This window comes from Dipteris shenzhenensis, chromosome 7 (genome assembly GCF_047967505.1).
Source record: "Dipteris shenzhenensis isolate YYH24624 ecotype China chromosome 7, Dip_SZ_1.0, whole genome shotgun sequence".
NCBI classification, from domain to species: domain Eukaryota; kingdom Viridiplantae; phylum Streptophyta; class Polypodiopsida; order Gleicheniales; family Dipteridaceae; genus Dipteris; species Dipteris shenzhenensis.
The window spans coordinates 42,970,777-42,992,011 of record NC_141602.1 but is presented as its reverse complement, the minus strand read 5'-3'; the positions used below and the strand labels follow the sequence as shown (position 1 = coordinate 42,992,011).

Genomic DNA, 21,235 nt, shown 5'->3' with positions numbered 1-21,235 from the left:
TGTGTTAAATTGGTATCCAATTGTTTTAAATTTCTATTGTTTAAATGGTATTTAAATGGATGCTCATTGTTTTAAAATTAATTAGTATCTAATTGCTTTAAATTTGTATTGTTTAAATGGTATTTAAATGGACGCTCATTATTTTAAGATTAATATTCAATTGTTTTAAATTTCTATTGTTTAATTTTTATCGCATATTTGCTTGTGTACTGAACATCATGTCCTTTTGTTCTATAGATGCCTATCATCACAATACAGTGTACACGTATACTTCCATGGCTGAAGAACAGGACCTTGGACATAACACAGATAGGGGAAAAAGACCATTGACTAAAGAGGAATTGGAAGAGGAGGTTGCAACAAAGGAGAGAGCTCAAAAAGCATTTGAGCGAATGCGAGTCTTAGCCCTATGAATGGATCCAACCGGAGTGGCTCGTGTTGCTACTAGAACTAGCAAGTGGGCCAACCCTACATCCCTTCAGTGGAAGGAAATCAAGAAGCAAGTTTATGTTGAAGATGTGCATTCAATATGGCCGGTGTCATTGATCGAGCCTCGTTTACCGAGTCTCGAAAGGGATGATGGAAGGTGGACAAGTGCACGAATGATGACATAAAGGAAAACGTTGAGAGGATCTACCTCGAAGTGTTTGGGCATCCCCTTCATCACACCGATTGCCCGTTATTCAAGTCGACCTCTCCATCCATGACAAGCTCACGTATAAAGTGATATTGAATCTCAATGTGTTTTGTGCAAGCGTGGAACACAAGGTTCTTTGTAATTGCCATGCAACTCTGATTGTCACATGATAACTCCGTAAGCTTGTTCTGCATTGCACCCATGTCCCCTAAAATCCTCCTCAACCACACTGCCTCACAAGAAGCAAAACATGCTGATTTGTACTCAACCTCGGTAGAAGAAAGAGCAACCGTAGGTTACCTCTTGCTGACCCATGACATAGCTCTCCAGATCCAAGTGAGAAATAGTAACCTATCACTGATCTCCTACTGTCCACGTCTCCTGCCCAATCCGAGTCACAGAATCGGTCAAGATGTTGTCCTTAGTATAGGTGATGCCATAATCAAGTGTGCCTTTGATGTATTTCAGCACCCGCATCCCTGCCCTCCAATGGTTCTCCCGGGGCTTATTGGAAAACGTGCTTAGTACACCAGTCGCAAAGCTGATGTCCAGTCGCGTGTTGCACAAGTAAATCAAACTGCCCACAAGCCTTCTGTACTCCATTTCATCCACCAGTGGTGATGAATCCTCGTTTGAGAGCTTCACGTCAACCTCCACAGGGGTGCCAAGTGTCTTGCACTTAGCCATGCCAAATGCCTTCAGTATCTCTCCAACATACTTCAGCTGAGAGATAATCTGTTTTGGCTCTTGCCAAACTTCAATCCCCAAATAGAAATGCATCAGTCGGAGGTCATCATTTCAAACTCTCTTCCTAGAAAATGCTTTGTCTACGAGATCTTCTCTTCATGGTTCCCTGTTATGACAAGGTCATCCACATAAAGGACCACGATCATACACCTGCCTCCTTCTCTGAAGATATACAAATTTGCATCAGATGGGCTCCTCCTGAACCCGTTTTACAAAAAGTAGGCATCAATTCGATGGTACCACACTCGTGGGGCCTGTTTCAACCTGTAAAGTGCCTTCTTCAGTTTACAGACTTCACCTTCTGAACCGGGGATCACAAAATCTGGTGGTTGTTCCACGTATATCTCCTCCTTGAGATCTCCATTCAAAAAGGCAGATTTTACATCCATGTGAAACACGGACCAACTTTCTTGTGCTGCTAAAGCCAAAACACTGCGAATTGTGGTTAGTCGAGATGTGGGAGCAAAAGTATCCTGATAATCAAAACCATGTACCTGTGCGAATCCTTTTGCCACGAGCCGAGCCTTGTACTTATCCAACGTACTGTCGGACTTGTACTTGGTCTTGTACACCCACTTGGTGCCGATTACCTTGCGTTTTGGTGGTCGATCCACAAGGTCCCAAGTGTTGTTCTTCATTATAGAGCCATACTCCGACTGCATAGCCTCCATCCACCTATCATCACCCTGTACCTCTTCAAGACACTTGGGTTCTTCGGCATGGATCACATCTATCATCAAAGCATAGTTGACCAAGTGTTCCTGCGCCCTTCTTTGCTCCTCTAATCTCTTGGACCGGTGGTGTTCGGATGGTTCCTCCTCGATGGCTAGAGGTTCTCTACCGTCTAAAAGCTGCTTTACCCACTTCGGTAATGGCCGTTGCCGTTGTGGTTCTACAGGCTCTTCTTCCTCTTCTTTATCTTGAATCCTCCCAAGCACCATTAGGGGAGTTCGGTCTGCTGTTGGTGGTTGTACTGGATGGATATCCTAGTCTTGGTTGTCTGGGAAGGAAGCATCCTCCTCCAATTGATGCAGCTGTTCTGAGAAGACCACATCGCGACTTACTATTATCTTCTTGGTAACAGGATTATAGTTTAATTCATATTTCAAGTCAATATGGATAAAGAATCTGATGTTGATGTTAAATTACATGGCGTAGCGAAACAAAAACTGAACAAAGAATAGAGAGTACATAGCAAACTGAAGACGAACAAAATTTTCCTTCAATACTGATGTAGTACAAATGATGGCTCCGTCCACCCGTGTGCTCCCATAGTGGAGCTTAGATGGCGATCTAGACAAATACTAGGTGAAGAGCTACTAGCTGGAAGATCTCTATTGGAAGATCTAATCTGAACTGATATGATACAATGGACTGGGGAGGTTGCCTCTTTATAGCTATGAGGGCAGTAGTCAGATCAACATAGTCGATGGAGCCGACCAGTCAACCTAGTCAGTGGAACTGACTAGTCGTCCATGGAATATTCAGGGAATATTTCCTATACATTCACCTCGGGGGCTCTTGCTCCCGAACCCCCACCAAGGAGGCCAGCTAGCCCCCAAGCCCCAGCAAGAGTAAGGGGCTCCCACACAATCAAGACAATGTGCCTCCTTGTGCCACTAGCTTACCTACCCTGCCTAGCCCATAGGCTAGACTCACATAGATCACCTTTCTACCATCAACGGTCTCATTGATAGACCTCATCTGACATGCAAGTAAGGATCCATCCAGTGTCCCAGGCTCACACATGGCTTCTCCTCATATGGGGGCCTTACAACTTGAGCACCTTGGACCATTGGTGGTTACTAGGAGGGTGGGGCATTGAGCATAAATGGACACAAAGCCTATCTAGGAGCTTTGGCAAGCACACTCAAATATTGAATCTAGAGGAGCTCGAGGGATATCAAAGGCAAAACAAAGCATAAGTATAAGGCTAAATAAATAATATATGCTCTAATCAAGAAGTGGGAATAATAATCAAAGTGGAGAAGAAAAAAGCTATACATTTACCTGCAAGACTACTTAGTGACCCCTCCATGTTCTCGAGATCACCCATAATTTGGTGCAGTCCCAAGGAGACATCCATGGGATGCACAAATAGACATACTTGATCCAATAGTGAATGTTAATTGGGAAATGATTGATAGGTACTCCATGTGGAATGGTCATATCAACCAATAAGGATCAAAGCACTCGAGTTATGTGACAAAAGAATGGGTAGAAATTTGTGAAATGCTAAAAATATTATTTATTAAATTCACACACACATTTATACACACATGCAATCTACTGAGAAGAAAACTTGAAATCAAGTCTGACCAAAAACTTTATCTCATGTAAGATAACTATGTTACAAAACCGTAATGGGCCCTCCTCATCCCTATGGGGCTTGTTAGAGGACCATAGTCTAATTGTATCTAATTGTATGCTAAAACATGTACAACAAAACACACATGAGCTATCGAGCTTCACAATTATCCCAAAGCAACAAGCCATTGATAAGTTAAAGTTGCAGGAGTTTCTATTGTCACATCGAGCATATCCAATCCAAAATTCATGCAAGAAGAAACGTTTCAACCAAGATAACTGTGCCATGGAATCTAAAGCAAACGAGTTATGAACACTATATGGTCACCCACTAGGTCGTCCAATAGCTTTGCATGCATTGCTCCATGTGTCACCTATGTGCTCATGCTGGATGAGTGTTGTAGTTCTCCAACATTCTCAAGGCACCAATCTCAATAGATGAGCATGTGCATACACTAATCTCTGACCCCAATTGAAAGATAGTCTCATTGCCATTAACTCTCTATACCATAAAGTTATTACACCCATAGGCTACTCTGTATGCGTATTTGAGAAGGTGGTCAATTTGCGAATTCTTGAATCTTGGAAATAAATGATATGGATCCAAATCCTTAAGGTCTAACAATCTAAATCCTTGAGGTCTAGCAATCCAATCCAAAAATCTGAGTCAAGTAGCACAAACAAACATACCAACATGAAAGAAATACCACACCTCCTTAGTGAAAAGAATAGCAAAAACCCTTGATGCTCGAAAATAGGTAACAAAATCAAGCCAATGGAGTTTCTGACCTTGAATGCACTATCCTATGCACCAGCTAAGATGTAGTGAGAACTACAATCATTAGAGGTGCAATGTGTCTATAGAGTAGCAACAAACTTTTTCTTGTAATAAATTTCGGCGAAGGGAATACTTGATGAAAGTGATAGCCAAAAAATAGCTAAGATGCACTCTAGACTACATTTGGCCATTTTTCTAGATTCCCACATCTAGTATTCTAGAGACAGAGAGAAGTCTGGGAGAGTATTCTAGAATATGCTAGAATGCAAAGCTCAACATCTTCTGCTACTGCTTTAGTGCTAACTAGTTGTTGAGCATGCACAAACTCACTATGAATCTTGATCATCTTGAGAAATTCCTTTGTGGAAATATTAAGCTTGGAAAACCAAAATGTGGTCATTGAACAAAACCTCCATACTTCCACTATAGAAAAGAATATTGACCTTATGTCCTACTATCTATCCATAACACATGAGGACCTCTATGATTGGGTCTTCTAGAGCTTCTCCCTTCTATTGTATGGAAGACTGGGCACAAATCTAGGAATCTATAAGCTCCTAGTATCTAGAACATTGCATATAGTTAATAATTAAAATATGATTGAGAAATCTATAGACTGCTATCATTTTGGAGAGACAGATTAATAAGTGACATAAAAGCTATTGGATATCAAAGCCTTTGTGTGAGATTCCTAGATTCTAGAGTGAGTGTCCCAAATTGGAGTCTTGTGGGTCTAAAGTATCCTTGTCCCACTTGTGCAAATGGGACTCTTGTCCATGTTGAACAAGTCTTAAATTAGATTAGATTCCTGTGTGAGGTGGAGGTCTGGTGGCCTCATCTGTGATGTCATGAGAGAGGGTTTACCCAACCCATTAAAAGGTCATGTAAAAATCAATCCAATAGTACTTTGCCTCATACCTATGTCTCATCATGTGACTGCCATTTGCGCTCTCTCACCATGTTTGATAACAAAAGATTGGGAAGATTTTGTATTTTATATAGCATTCAAAACTATTTTAAGTGGTTTAAGAACTTGTAGTAGCAGCCTTTAAGTATAGGCATAAGGGATTATCCTCAAGGCATTCCAAAATCATCCCACAGGATCAAAAAATGACTAGACAGTGCTCTAGTAGATATGCATACATTCTTACCATACTAGGAAGCAAAATGAATTGGAATGAATTATTGCTTTAATAAGTGTTGAATCATACCTAGCTACAAGATTATCTAGCTATCATCCAAGCTCAAAATATGCCTTCATCACATTCCTACTGGCCCAAATATAAAATATTAAGCCTAAAGGGTGCATTTATATGTCTATTCAAGAGACGAGTAAAGTAAATATTGGTTTGAGTTTGTAAACATCTAATTGAGCATAAATGAGCTCGAGAGAGGAAGGATACCAACTAACCTCTTCCTATAGCATACATACAATCTGCTTGAGCAAGTCTAAAGTCATTGGGGATGAGGAGGAAAAAGGGGATGATGCATGGAGAAATTTTGAAGCCCATACCATTTGAGCCAGCAGGTCTAGATTGAATCGGCTCCAAGTACGCGACATCCCTTAAAAGAACTTTTATGAAGTTCTAAAAGGAAGCATTTGCAAGAAAAAATAGATAAGATTTGCGCAAGATTATAACTAAGTCCAGCAAAATAGCTCAATTTTTTAAAAACCCTTTATGTGGTCTATCTATTAATAATGCTTGGGAAGCCATCTTGTCAACAACATATTTATACTACATTTTCACAATTCAAGAGCAAATATTGCCTGTTAGAGACTATTAGGCAATGCTCTCATTCTATTAATAATGCCATGGAAGCCATCTTATAGTAGCTTCTACAACATCTTTACTCTCTACCATTGAAGAGAGACATGCTTGATAAGACCTTCATGATAAAGAGCTCTTTGAGGCCTTGGTGTAGCTAGAGGATGAAATGGCCCCAAAATTAATGGATGTTGCTTGGTTGACATGGCTAACTGTTAACACTAGAGAGGTTTCCTTTCCAACAATGTCAACATTAGGCTTGTCAAATTCATTCCTAGAAGACCCAAAAAATTACCAAGGAGAGTGATTGGAGAAACATTGGCCTAGGACCCCTCCCCTTTTCTTCCAATTCAATGGGAGAAAATGTGTGAAGGCTATGGCAAGGTTCATGTTTCACACATCTTTAATTATTGATGTGGGAAATTATGATGTGATGGCTACCATTCTAAGCCAAAATTGGAAAATTGACCTCTATTGACACAAGATTCCCTCTTTGCAAGTGTGCAATTCCACATTCTTTTGAGAATGCTTAGTTACCAAGAGTCTTTGCAATGTCTTACACAAGACGTATGTTCTTCTCGGCTTATGACCAAATGTGTGGTTAGAATCCAACATGCATTATTTGGTTACATTTAGTCCTTAAACTCCAACTTGTCTTTACTTTGTAGGGATCACATGCTCTATTCTACCTAGCTCCTCAAGGATGAATTCACCTCTAGACATCAATCCTTCATTGGTTATGAGATAGACATATGCAAGAGCTTCTTTTGGTCAGAAAGAATGATATTTCCATTTCTTTCTTAGGCAACATGGCAGGCTCCTCGATCCCTTGGATAAGTTTTAGTGTCCCTACCTTGGAGTGAAGTGAAAGGGAGAAATCATACCCAATCATTGTACTTGTTCCTTTCTTTCAAATCAGAGTCTAAAGTAGTTCTTTTAGTAAGAGAAAACCATCATGTCCCATAAATCTCGAGGTTATCACTACATTTAATGAGGAAAGAATGAAAGAGGGAACTTCTTCCTAAGCTAGCCTAAAGGAGGCTTGATTTGTGAAGTGCTTCTCCCTCCATCATATCTGCAAAGCCCAAAAATTTGCATCTTATCTCTACTCTGTTCAATTGATGTTCATTCAAAATCAACCTTCACTTACCTTTGCCTTGGACAAATCTTTGTGCATTTGAAGATGGATCATGACACCCAAACTACCCTCACCATGTAGAGGATGAGGCATGGTGAAGGGCTTGGACATTGGTTGCAACACACAAAAGAATTCTAGTAATGCAGGAGGAGGAGAAGGAAGGCAAAAAGCTTTGTTTCAATCCCAATTTCTCTTCCAAAAATTAGAGTGATATGATGATGATGGATATGGTATTTTCCCTTTGGGCTATTAGCAGGTTGTGGCAACATCCTTCCATATTTCTCATTAGTTGCTGATGGCTAAGCAACTTCATCAATTGCCTCGCCTCTCTTACCACATTTTAATTCACATGGTTGATGATCAAGAGTCAATGTGCTACCACCATGGTTTTGCATTGCACCAATGCCTTGTCTATCACTTCTTCTTTGACTTTGCATCCAATACCCTCCTTGGGTTCATCCAATAGAACTATCTCTTAGCATCCTTCAATGTAGCCTAGGCTATGGCAATTCATTACTTTTGACTAGCCAACCTTTGAATTATCCTTTTTCTAACCTTTTCTAGTAATACACATTACTTTCACTTGTATATTTGAGTATGGTGGGCACAATCATTAACATCATTGCTACAAACACTCCAAAAGATGCACGAGCGCATTAAATGTGTGCTTCCAACTTTTCATGCAAATGTTCATCTTTCCATCACAAATGGGGCTTGTGTATTAGGCAAGCTTTCTCTTCAATTATGCTCCTACTCAATCCAGTGTTGTTGCATGGGGCAATTTTTATGTAGGCCATCCGACTTCCATATGTCACCTGAAATGCATGCCCCCAATTTGATACCCAATTTCCATACATCGCCTTGGAATGCATCGAAAGTAATGATGTGGTATGCTTTGGTTTCATTTCCACACTATTGGCATGTATTCTTCGTATACAACCTGTCGGAATGTTATGCCCCCAACTTCCATGTGTCACCTAGTGTTGATGTGGTACACTCAGGTTTCATTTCCATAATGTTGGCATATCTTCTCTTATGCAACTCCTCAACTTCCTTTTAATATTGAAGAAGAAAAGTGCTTCGGTTTCATTCCCACATTACTAGCGTGTCTTCTTTGTATTCTACCCACCAAAATGCATGCGGCCAACTTCCACATGTCACCATAGCACTCAGGTTCTAATGTGTTACACTCAAATTTCATTTTCACAATGATGTCATGTCTTCTTAAGCAACTCCTCAGCTTCCTTTTAATATGGACAAGTGGCATGACCCATCTCCAATAAGCTAGGGACACCTTTAAACGATGCATTTCTTGCCAAATCCATTGAAGCAACTTCTCCCAAGCCTCTCTCAATTCATATAGGATAACTGCATGTAATGTCATATTGAGCAACATGACCCATCTACGACACACAATACAATCATTGGAGATAGTTTGATGATGATCTTTTGATGTCCACGGCTGCACCCTTAGCTTGCTTTCATCCACAACATGTCCTTCCTAAACCTAATGTAGGACCACCAATGAACAAGAGCAAACCTAGTGATTCTTTCAAGTAATAGCATATTACAACCCCATCGGAGGGGATGGGTGGTAGCAAGGAGATGGGTCACAAATAGAAAGAAAGTTGCAAAGATTGTTACTAAAGAGGGACGAATTATCCAAAGGAGCCACCGTTTATGGAGGAGGCAACCTCAAAACGATGTCAGAGTCAATTCCAAGAGCTCAAAGAGGATGGGGGAGGACAACTATGATTCAGATTGTTCTTAAGAGTAGCTCAAGCATTGTGATCTTGACCCTTACTTTGAAGAGCTTAAATGTAGCACAAAGATTTTGATCATGAATGGAAGGATGCAGACATAGATAAACAACAAATTATTGAAGATAAGAAAAGATCGATCATGAGTGAAGGATGCTAGATAAACAACAAATTATTGAAGGACTTAGGAGATGCTAGCAAGGAAGAGGAAGATGAAGGAAGGTTTTGAGAGGATTTAGGCCTACAATGTTGTTGACTGCACAAAGAGTCTCATGGTGATTTGGGATATTAATAGGATCGCCTCTCCACTGCTCACCAAATTTGAAGGCTTTGCGTTAAGTATTATAGCAGTCGAGTGAAGGCTTCAGCCATCACTAACCCCTAAGATGTATATTCTCAAGGCTCGGTTGCATTGTGTAGGCCTTTATGGAAGGACTCAAGTCATGCAATGCTTGGAAAAATGGGAGTGTTGCAGTTTTATACAATGCGAGGTTGAAAAACTGCCCAGGAGGAGGATGCTATTGCAAATGGATCATTTGTTCCCACTAAGAACTTAGAAGGAGTTGACATGGGAAACCACTTCCAAATCAGATCATCCTCATCGTCTCGTAATTGCACTCTAGCAAGCTATGGCGAGAGGTTGACCATTCCATGATCTTTCCCTATGCTAGTATGATCTTTGAAGATTATGTCTGTTATAATAAACTTTGTTAGCACTAGTATGCAGATCGGAGGAGGAAGAAGAAGGGTGCACCTTAGAGTCGTTGGAAGAAGACATGTCAAAGAAGAAGTGCATTGGAGGGGGAGATATCTATATTCCATGATTGCTAAAGCTCGCCACATTCATTGGATCCCATTCTTCCCCTTTCATCTCTATCTTCTTGTCCTTAACCCCCATCTTCTTGCTCTCCTACTTCATACTCCCGCCTGGTGATAGTCCTCGTTCAAATAGAGAAATACTTTAGACTCAGTTGCTCTCACAGCCACCAACTGCAGTAGTACTGGTTGGAGCCTCCCAAATTACATCCACCATATCCTTGTTGCTCAACACATCAGACAGAGCAGGGAGAGTGACACAGAGAGAGAGAGAGAGAAGAAGAAAGAGAGAGGGGAGAGAGAGAGAGAGAGAGAGAGAGAGAGAGAGGTTAATTAATATATATATATATATATATATTTATGTCTATATATTTCTATATACAAATATATAGACATAAATAAATAAATAAATAAAAATATATAAATAAATAAATTACTATATATATATAAATTAATTTTTATATATACTATTTATATTTATTGTGTTTCCTTTTAGAGCTATTGGTTGAGTAGAGGTTGTAAGTAAGATTTGGAGAGTGGTAAAAGTTCTCTAAAGGTTGCATCTTCTCATGTATAATGTGAGTAGTTTGGGCGCAAAAATTGTATGTCCTTGAATAATTTGTCTGCTTTTAGAGTCACACCCCAAATCACATGGATGGCACTGAAATAAAACACCATGGCATACCATGGGACAATATTTGTGATGGAACCAAAGCTTTTGTGAATTTTTTATTCTAAGACAGACACAGACACACAGACACACAGACACACACACACATGGCATACCATGGGACAATATTTGTGATGGAATCAAAGCTTTTGTGAATTTTTTGTTCTGAGACACACACGCATGTGAGAGAGAGAGAGAGAGAGAGAGAGAGAGAGAGAGAGAGAGAGAAGAGAACACACGTGCACACACACACACATAGAAATATATGATATAATATTATATATATATATATAAATAGTGATATAATATAATATAATATATATTGAATAAGATATAAGATATTATACTATAATAGAGACAAGAGAGAGAGAGTATAATATTATATATACAAAATAGCATTCTCCCTCCACTCCCTGCAACTAGCGCTCTCCTCCTTCTACCTCCAGCCAATGCTCTCCTCTGTTGTGCAACACATGGCACCCTTTTCCACACAACACATGGCAACGTCTTGCCTCTCTCTCTCTCTCTCTCTCTCTCTCTCTCTCTCCCCTCCCCCCCCCCCCCCCACCCCCCATTGTCAATCAAATTTAGGCACTTGGTGTATGCACGTCTTCAAATCAAACTCTAAACAATGTGGAACGTTTAAATAAAAGTTGTTATGTATGGCTTGAGGCTTGATTGTAGATGGAAGAAATCTCACTCACATCTTATATTACTTATATCACTTATTGCTAATTCGCTTCGAGCCACCACTGGAGTGATGCTCTCTGTACCATCGTCTTTGCCACAAAATAATGCTCTTTGAAGCTGCTTAAAATTGCATTGCTCTAACAATGCATCCTATATTTTCTCTTCTCCCTCATTAATTTTAGCGGGCGATTTGGATGAATTTCATGAGTGAAAGAGAGCTTTCTTGAATGGGATTGGACATTGCAATAGTGATTAACATGATCTCATACATAAAAGCACTTAATCGAAAAGAAACTTCAGCCCCACAAGCACATACAAATCGTCATGAGGGACAAAGGATTTGAATCTCAATACGCATTGGATGCAATAGAGAGGTTGCAATGTGAAGTGTGATCACTAGGTTGCCGCGTTTGGTGAACTTGGCAAGCATCTAAGTGAGGAGCTCTTGATTGGTCACCAGGACTGAGCTACACTCTAACTAACAGAACATTTCCCATCCTCTTGCAAATCCATCTATGCCTATCAGCATTTCCTCGGCCTAATCCCACATCTGGGATCTGAGCTTGATGTAACAACATGGCCTACATGGTGTTGCTTAGCTCAGGATAGGTCCCTCCTCCACGATCAAAGTGCAATCAATTGCACAAGTAGGATGGAGGATGCAAGAACCTAGAACTCAAGAAGTTTGCTAGATTTTTATAAAATGATAGAAGCAAGAGTCGCCCATGCATGTCAACACATGCACACATATGCACACACATAAACATAGACATGCATATGCATAGAGACATATGCATAGCAACACCACATGCGCACATACATAGGGATGCTTTCACTCACATATGTCCAAATTAATCTACATATACACATCTTAAATACATTTTCCATTTTTGAGTGCTTATCTCCCTTCCCTATCGATTTTATGTTCTTGCTCCCATTGGATGATGGCTTTGCCCAAGACATGTTGCATGCAATTGCATAGAAAAGTAACCTTGAAGCCCATGGTTACTACTTGAAGCATTTCAAAAGTCTACTACAGCCATGACGCATAACACGTTAATCTTCCAAGCATTGGAGAGGAATAAAGGTCTCAATAACTATTCCAAAATTTTGCTTCCATTGTTTCTTATGTAGCACCACAATGACATTGATACTAGATTTATGCAACAATGAGAGCACACCTGCAGCTAACAAATTGAAGAGATGGAGGGGAGGGGAGCGGGGCTCTAACCCGTGGTAGACGGGTCATGTTACTCGTCCTTTTGATATAGGCTAGAAGAGAAAAAAGAAAAGAAGAAGAAGAAGAAGATGATCCCAGAATGAAGAGCTGCCTGAGAAATAACTGAGCATGGCTCTCTCTCTCACTTCAGTTGCTCTAGCGAAACGTCCACCACTGCCTGCCCTTCATCAGCCCATCAGTAATGGTCGATGTGCCTCTGCTTCCCGCTTCTTCAACTGTGGCAATGGCTTTCATCGCGGTACGCGACGCATCGTCCTTGATTGTGTCGTCAATCAGACCTACCAAATGGGCGTAATGCAAGGGAGCTTTTCCAGGATTCGACAAGCAGGCGTCATTGCTTGTGTAAGAGCTGAGAGGTGACGCCCAACACAATCCGGCAAATTGGGAAATCGAATTTTCGAAACTTGGTGTCTTTGGAATAGTCGGGGGGATGGCATATAGATTTTAGCTGCGGTTGGAATGACTTAAGTATCGATATCCACTCACGTTATTGGCTAGCAGTGCAGAAGTAGCGCTGGACATGGCACGCGCAGCTCTTGATGGTGGACTTAGCGTGGTAAGCTGTACAAGGAAAGGAAAAGCGAAGTTGTGGAATGATTTGAGCTTTTAGCAATTTATTTAACTCACGTTTATCCTTGCCTCTGTTGCTCACGGCCTGGTATGCTATCGTTGCAACAGCTTGAGGTGACAATGACGACTCCCGGTGCAACAAAGGTTAGCCTCGGTCAGTTTGGGGTTCTTCATCCACGTTTGATTGCATTTTCATCTTTGCGCAACGTGTCTTGCCTATCCAGGTGATTAACAAACTCGTGGAAGAATATCCTTCAGCGCTAATTGGAGTAATTCTCTTTTCTTTACCTTCAATTTTTTTAAATACAACAGAGTCATTCAAAATAATCATGCAACGTGATTGCACGGCACTGGATTAATACAACAGAAGTAATGTATGCATTTCTTTACCCTTCAAATTTTTATTACAACAGACTTAATATATTCATTTCAAAACAACAGAGGTAGGAGAGTAATCTCAATCCCTATCCTGTCAAAACTCAGCTAAGAATAAGAGAATAATGTCCAATCCTCCAAAAGAAATAAAACGGATTACAGCAGAGGAGCTGCAGAGTAGTAGACTCCTGGCATGAAACACAGGTACCAATAAACTATTCTGATGGAGCAAACATGAGTTCTGCTCAGGACAATCAGGATAGCTTGGCTGAATAAAGAGAACTTAAACTGTCCATGCAAAGCGCCACCAAGCATGCGAGAGGAATTTGAACTCAACCTGGTTGTAACCATTGCAAAAGCAAGAGGATCTGACTTGAAACATGAACTAAAGAACCATGAATCGTTGCCTGAAGTTAGCCCCAACTGAACTCGCCACTCTCCCGAAGATTGATGTTGAGACACCTTCCTAAATAAGGTGACAGAAGTGCTAATATACCCTCCATTGTCACAAGGCTGGTTAGAGAGGGTAGGAGAGGCCGGGGGGGAGAGGCAGCAATGGCCAAGCAAGGCGGGGGGGGGGGGGGGGCGGCTAAGCACGACGAACCTCAGCACCACCCCATCTCGAACAGGCTAGGGCTCCTCTGCCCAAAAACCTTTCATGTTTTTCAAAAACGAAATCCAGAATTGTAAGCTGTCCTTTATAGGCATTTACACCATGCAGATGGAATGAGTGTTTAAAAATTGATGGTTCTTTTGATATGTGCACTTTTAATCTATGATTTTGCATACTGTAGGCTGGTACCGTTTTGTCAACAATTGAAGCTGATGGTGCCAAGAATGCGGGAGCGAAGTTTCTCATGAGCCCTGTGGCAGTCAAGGTCTTGCTTTGCAGATAATTATGTTTCTACTTATTTTGCATGATGCATTCCAGCGCTGCACCATTGTCAGTAGTCTTCTTTACTTCGAGAAATGCCTTTTTGTTGGTGCAGGAATTGATAGCAGCACATTGTCATGGGCCTACTCTTTTCATACCTGGGGCAATTACACCAACTGAGGTAGGATTTTTTCTTGTGTTCTTACCACACACTCTGCACTCTTAGGTTTAAGAAGGAAATTGAAAAGGCAATCCCTTGGTCCTGCTGAGCTGTAGCATTAGTTTTAACTTGCTGAAGTTCATTTAACAAAAGTCAAGATTTGAGACTTTTTAAATTGGTGCAGGTGTTTCATGCTTACACCTGCGGGGCCATATTGGTCAAGGTTGGTCTGCATTTTTTTACATGTCACGTTCATGGCCTCTTTTAATTTTGCAAAAGATCAGCGGTCTTTCGGTTTTTATAGAGAGGGATAGAGCAAAATGATAATGATGTCTTTTCATTTCCCCGTAGTACTTGTTATCTCGCAACTTGAATGGGCACCATCCACGTCTTCTTGGGCTGGTCACCTTTGGTCCAAGGCATATTTGTGAAATGGAGACAGGTTCCTCATCTAGAGGCCGAAGTATCTCCTTCCCTTAGAATTGGATGCCCGCACCGTGGCGGAAAGGCAGGGGGAAGGGAGCAAGCAGCAGTTGTCTTAAGTCGGGGAGTGGATAAAGGAGATCACAGTGACTTCTGTGCCTGTGCTGTTGTGCAAGTTTACTCTCAATGCGCCTGTCTAGGACCCCCTGTGTATGTGCCTGTGTGTACAACCATCTTGAGGGGAGTGCTTTGGGCACACTGATCTGGTAGCTGACTAGATTGAGAAAGAGAATCTTGAGCCTTTTTTTGAAGTAGTAATACTAACCCTTTATGTATAGTTCTGGTCATTTAGAAATGGCTCAAGGCTGATTCACACTCTTGATACATGCATGTATAGTTATGAGTTTTGATAAAAGCTGGTGGGAGGACTTTGGAGACCTTGAATTGTATCATAGAAATATGTAGCGCATTTGAGAGGTAGAACTTTTGAGGTGGGAGCTGAAGGAAAGCGTTTGGTAAATTGCTAGAATTAGGTTTGTAGTTATGTTTAGCTATAATTTCTTCATATTTTTCTTCGATTGCAAAAATGACATTGTCTAAATGGAGCTTATAGAAGACCTCTAGACTACGTTGGACTGGCAGGAAGTTGTCCTCAGCCGCCCTTTGTTACTTCTGTAATGAAGGGGAAAATATGCTAAGTTAGTGGGGTTAGCAAAAGGGGTACAATTAGCAGGAGAGCGCTAAATAGGAGGATTTGGGTAAGGACTACTTAAAAGTCCTCAGCCTTCCCCTTTCGGCCTCAATGTGAACTGGACCAACAATGCAGTGGAACTTCTACTTTGACTTGGACTTGCTGATGGAGAAAACCTTTGATTTGATCTGGAATCAGTGCTGGAGAGCCTATCATATCAGAGCTGAAACAGATGTGACACTGCTGTGGTTGTTAAAATAGGTCCGATTACACAGTAAAAGTTGATGACACTTTGCTGATATACCAGCTGAACAGGTCAGAAAAGATGTTTACTCCCAAGAGATCCCCTATGTCCCCCCACCCCAATTTCTACAAGATTTATGAGGCAATGATCAAATTGCAACATGAAAACGCCATGCTAGTCAAAGAGGTCAACCAGCTAAGGACTGCGTAAATGAGCTATGCTAGCAATGGAAAGCAAACTGGGTATGCCAAGGTCAGCAATATGGAACAGAAAATGCTAGAACAAATAGTGCAGGGGGGAGCAAATCAGATCTAGGCCCCACAGATGCCAAAACCACAAGATATCATTAACACATTGACGATTTAGTCAACACTAAGATCGATGAATTAACCTTCACGCTGAAAGAACAGAAGGAGCAGCAAGATAAGGCCCTCAACCTACGAATTGTGGGGGTGGAAGAGAGTGAGAATGAAGATATGGAAAGAGCCCTCACCCATGTCTTTCAAAAAAACAATGCACATCTCAGCAACAAAATGGCAGGATGCCTTTACAGTGGGGAAGAAAGGGGGAAAGCCAAGGCAGATAATTGTTAAGTTTCAGGATATACATTCCTGAAATCACCTCAAGGGGCATCCATTATGGACAAATGAGGGTCTCACAAGGATTCAATACTCCCAGAGGCTCAAGGAACTTGAGGTAATAAAACAGAAGGGGAAGAATGCATACATGAAGGGTGGGAAAGCTGTCATCATAGAAAGAAGCAACAGGGAAGGGAAGCAAACATAGGGACTGGAGGCCCTCAGGATCAAAATATGGAATGCGCGAGGACAGTCCTTGGACACGGCCATCGCAATGGACAAATGAGGGTCTCACAAGGATTCAATACTCCCAGAGGCTCAAGGAACTTGAGGTAATAAAAAAGAAGGGGAATTATGCATACATGAAGGGTGGGAAAGCTGTCATGATAGAAAGAAGCAACAGGGAAGGGAAGCAAACATAGGGACTCGAGGCCCTCAGGATCAAAATATGGAATGCGGGAGGACAGTCCTTGGACACGGCCATCGCACTGGAAGAGGAAATATGAGAAACTGACATACTTATATTTTGGGAGACATGGGAACACAAAAAGGCGCATGGGATAGCATGCTACATCTGCACATCGTGGGAGAAAACAATCAAGGTCATAAAGGGGAATCCACACAAACAGTATATGTGGTTAAAGATAGTGGCAAAAGAAGGAAACATCCACCTGGCAGCATGCTACTTTGCACCTCCACAATCTCCTGTCCACAAACACAACAGCCATATAGGCATTTTGGGGAGGACATTGCCAGGTTTTCTAAAGACCATGCAATTATTTTCGAAGGGGATTTCAATGCACGAACGGGATCAATGCAAGTAGTCATCACAACGGAGGAAAGATACTCCATATGGATGGAAGGAACGAAAAGGACAATAAGAGAAAGGAGGGGCTTGAAAAGGACATCGAAAGACATGGGAGAACTACTCACATGGGGAGACAACTGGTCAACCTATGTGGATGCTTTGGACTGCAGATATGTAATGGCACCTCATTTTTCAAAGGCATAGACTATACATGTAATACCCCTCAAGGTTCAAGCATACTTGATTATGTGGTCATAAGCCCAGATGCAATATACACAATGGAACATTTCAAGATTGAAGAGGAATCCATGGAGTCTGACCACAAAGCAATGTCACTAGCCCTCAAAGGAACAAGGTTTGCTGCAGAAAAACAATGTTAGATGCCTTCTACATGCCAAGCAATGAATGAATGCATATCAGAAATAGTGCACGAAACAGCCCAAAAATGCTTTACAAAAAGCAAAGGGAGGAGCAAAGGCATGCCCTGCAACAATTGGCATGACAAGGAATGCAGAACAGCAAAAAGGCTTTGAAAAAGCAGACATAGTCGGAAAAGAGTTCAAAGCTAGACCATACAGACGGGATGGTAAGAAGCAAGAAAATAGATTTTCTCAAAAGCAAATAACTTGAAAGTTTCAAGGAGCTTAAAAAGAAACCGAAAAAGTGTTTTTAGAAGCTACATGGCAGCAAACATCAAGAGAGGAATGTGTCATGGGAAGACAGTTTTACAATTTATCAAGGACCTCTATGTAAGAGATGCGGAAGAGAAGCTCAACCATGATTTCTCTATAAAAGCAACAAATGACGTCATAACTAAAGAAGATGTGGGGAGAGGTCTAAAGAAGCTAGCAATGGGAAGTTCTAGACACATAAGGGCTAGTGGCTGAGATGTTGACATGGGGAGGAGAGAAGACAAAGGGAATGCTAAGAAGGATTCCCTTCAGAATAGCAGCTTAGCAGGATTGTACCAATCCACAATGGAGGGGACAGCAAGATGGCAAAAAATTACAGCAACAGCCAAGCTGTATGGCACCATTTTTGAACATAACATCAGCAGATGGGTGGAGGCACAAGGAATTAGGGCACCATCCCAAGTAGGATTCCGTCCCAAGCACTCGACAGTAGATCATTTAGTCGCCATAACAGCAGCTACGGAGGGAGACAAGAATAAGAAAGGGGTTGTCTACTGTTGCTTTGTAGACTTCACGAAAGCCTTCGATACAGTTCCATGTAGAAAGCTATGGGAAAGACTAGAGAGGCTCCAACTCCGTCAAGAACTCAGAGAGACCACATACTGACTATACGGGAGGGTTTTGGCTGAGTTAGCGCATCCACTAGTAAATGGATCATTCTCCAGGGGAAGGGTCATCATAAGTAGCGACATAGGGGTCAAGCAAGGCTGTCTCCTCTCGACAACTCTTTTTGGTCTTTTCATTAATGAAATGGAAGAATGTATGAGAATACATAGTAGAGGAGGAGTCCAACTTGCAGGGTATGCCCTACTATTGCCCATTTGCGCAGATGACATAGTGTTCTTCACAAAAGACAAGAGGGACATGGAAGCACACTTAGATGCACTAGGCCAATTATGCAGATACTCGGACATGCAAGTCATCATAGCCAAGACAAAAGTAATGGTAATTGGGACCCAAAATGACAGTTGGAATTCACTTTTAAAGGGGAGCCTGTGGACACAATCACCACATACAAATACCTAGGGCTGGAATTTGAAGATAATTACAAGTGGAATGCATGCATGGAAAGGAGAATTTCGGAAGGTTTGAAAGCTCTATACGCTTTCCAAAATAAGGGCAAGAAAGCACACCTATGGAACTGAAAAATGAGAAAGTTTCAATATACCATGCTTGTGCAAACAATGACCTTCTATGGGTGTCCAGCCTGGGCACCCGGTTTCTCTAGAACTTATTGGAAAAAATAGAGACACTACACAAACACTCTCTCATAGGAGAACTAGGGGTCAAGGTGCACACACCCTTCCCCATCCTACTAGCTGAGATTGGTATGATACTTCTTGAGGGGGAAGTATTATGCCAATACATGGTCTAACTCAACAAGCTTGAGAAGATGAATGTGAACAGGATACCATGCAAAGTCATGGAGGCTACAAAGACCACTAGATGGCACAAAGAAAGCATGAAATGGATGGAGTAATGGCTGCTGATATACCAAAAGATATAAGTGAAATGAGAAATTTAGTAATGCAGAAAATGCTACAGAAACTATGGCAAGACTCGGGGACGAAAATGCAGTTTTTCAATGGGAAATTAATCAGATGGATGGATGTGGTATACAAAAACTACCTCGGGGAGGATATCAATGTTCCAAAGGCATTAAATATGCACAATAAGGACCAGCTCACATGACCTAGAGGTGGAGAGGGGCAACTGGGTTAGAGCCAAGATCCCAAGAGATGTAAAAAATTGCAAACTCTGCACCACAGGGGAGGTAGAAAATGAGCAGCACGTGCTCCTAAAATGTTGAGCCTATGCACACATCAGAGAAAAATATAGTGACACTGGGGACAACCTGAAAACCCATTTGGAACAACCAGCCAAAAAGCTGGGAAGCTACCTAAAGGAGGTTTTGGAACACCGCAACAATGTCCCTGGGCTAGCACACAAGCTAGCCAAGCAATACTCACAACATAGCAAGTTTTTGTAAAGATGGATGTAGAAGTCCACTATTAGTTAAATAGTGGCCTCCAGTCCCATAGTTCCTAAAGGGTCTCAAAGAGGACTTTAATATAATCACATCATATCATCTCTCTCTCTCTCTCTCTCTCTCTCTCTCTCTCTCTCTCTCTCTCTGTGGAACTGTAATGGTACCTTATGGTCAGAACCAGGGAACTTCTCGGAATCCTATACAGGTCACGACATAGTCTTTTACACAAAGACACATCAGAGTCCAGAGCGCCCAATACCAGTTGTCAGCGGGTATACATGGGAGTCTGTCTACAGAGATGAGAGGAGGGATACAAGAGGGGTTCGAGGGCCAAGAGGAGTCGCAGTCCTTTACAGATCCACACTTTTGAGGGCCATCTCAGTGGAGCAGAGAGATCCACACTCAAGGTTTCTCTGGATCCGGATTCGACACATGGATAGCCGGGATTTGTTTATTGCAGTTTGCTACTTCCCCCCCGAGACCTCCCACTTTGCCAGAGATACTCGAGGGGAGGATGAGACATCCCCATTCGCTGCTCTTTACTAGTCCATTGTTAACTTCTCTAGCCATGGGGAAGTCTGTTGGAAAGGTCACCTCCCCATCTGTAAGCCCCCAAATGAGGAGAGCGTGGGGGAGGGAGACCTAGGGCAGAAGATGCCCAGAGAAGAGAAAGGGAGGGGGACTGCCACATGGGCAGCACCTCACACAAAGCAAGAAGGGTACTTGGCAAGTCGTGGAGCTCCTGATGTACAGGGCAGACACGTGGACGTCAGGGACCTGCAGCAGCCTGATTGCGCAGGGATTTCCAGCAAGGACAGACAGCGCAGCAGTACGGAAGGGTACGGTATGCATACGTGGCTGTACGGGGCTGGTGAAGGCCTGGCAGGAGGCAAGGATGCTGCAGCAGGAAGGCGCCTGCATGAAGAAAGATACGGGGCAGATGGCAGAGGCTATGGACAGGAGTACAGCCTGCAATAGGGTCTCCAGCAGCAGCAAAGGGCAGCCTAGCAGCAGCCCAAAAGGGCCTGGGTAGGGCCCTTATATAGGCTGGGCCCTTGCCTTGATTGGAGGGCCAAAAGCCCTAGAAGTGTGGGTCAAAGGGTCCTAGTTTTGTGAGCCCTTAAAGGGCTGGTTGGGCTGAGCCAACCAGGTCGGTTGGGCCAGCCAACCTGGTCTGTCCAGTCGGCCCAGATTGGGACAGACTGGTCGGGTTTTTTGACAGGCCCCTAGGCCTATAAAAGGAGAGGCTTGTGGCCTCATTTCTTATCCAACAGTTCAGCA

At 42.1% G+C, this 21,235-nt stretch overlaps 1 protein-coding gene across 4 annotated transcripts in view; it reads left to right on the top strand.

Annotated features, from left to right (window-relative positions):
• The first annotated feature begins 12,473 nt into the window (after positions 1–12,473).
• LOC147900378 (uncharacterized) overlaps positions 12,474–21,235 on the top strand; it is a 38,568-nt gene continuing 29,806 nt past the window's right edge. For 2 of the 4 annotated variants that reach the window (XM_087377259.1, XM_087377257.1), the window contains exons 1-7: positions 12,476–12,905; positions 13,051–13,105; positions 13,228–13,263; positions 13,344–13,388; positions 14,289–14,372; positions 14,484–14,549; positions 14,713–14,751. In XM_087377259.1, coding sequence (XP_087233385.1) covers positions 12,658–12,905; positions 13,051–13,105; positions 13,228–13,263; positions 13,344–13,388; positions 14,289–14,372; positions 14,484–14,549; positions 14,713–14,751 — 573 coding nt within the window. In that variant the 5' untranslated portion in view covers positions 12,476–12,657. Of the gene's footprint in view, positions 12,906–13,050; positions 13,106–13,227; positions 13,264–13,343; positions 13,389–14,288; positions 14,373–14,483; positions 14,550–14,712; positions 14,752–21,235 lie in introns of all 4 variants that reach the window. The other 2 variants (XM_087377256.1, XM_087377258.1) reach the window with 2 other exon arrangements.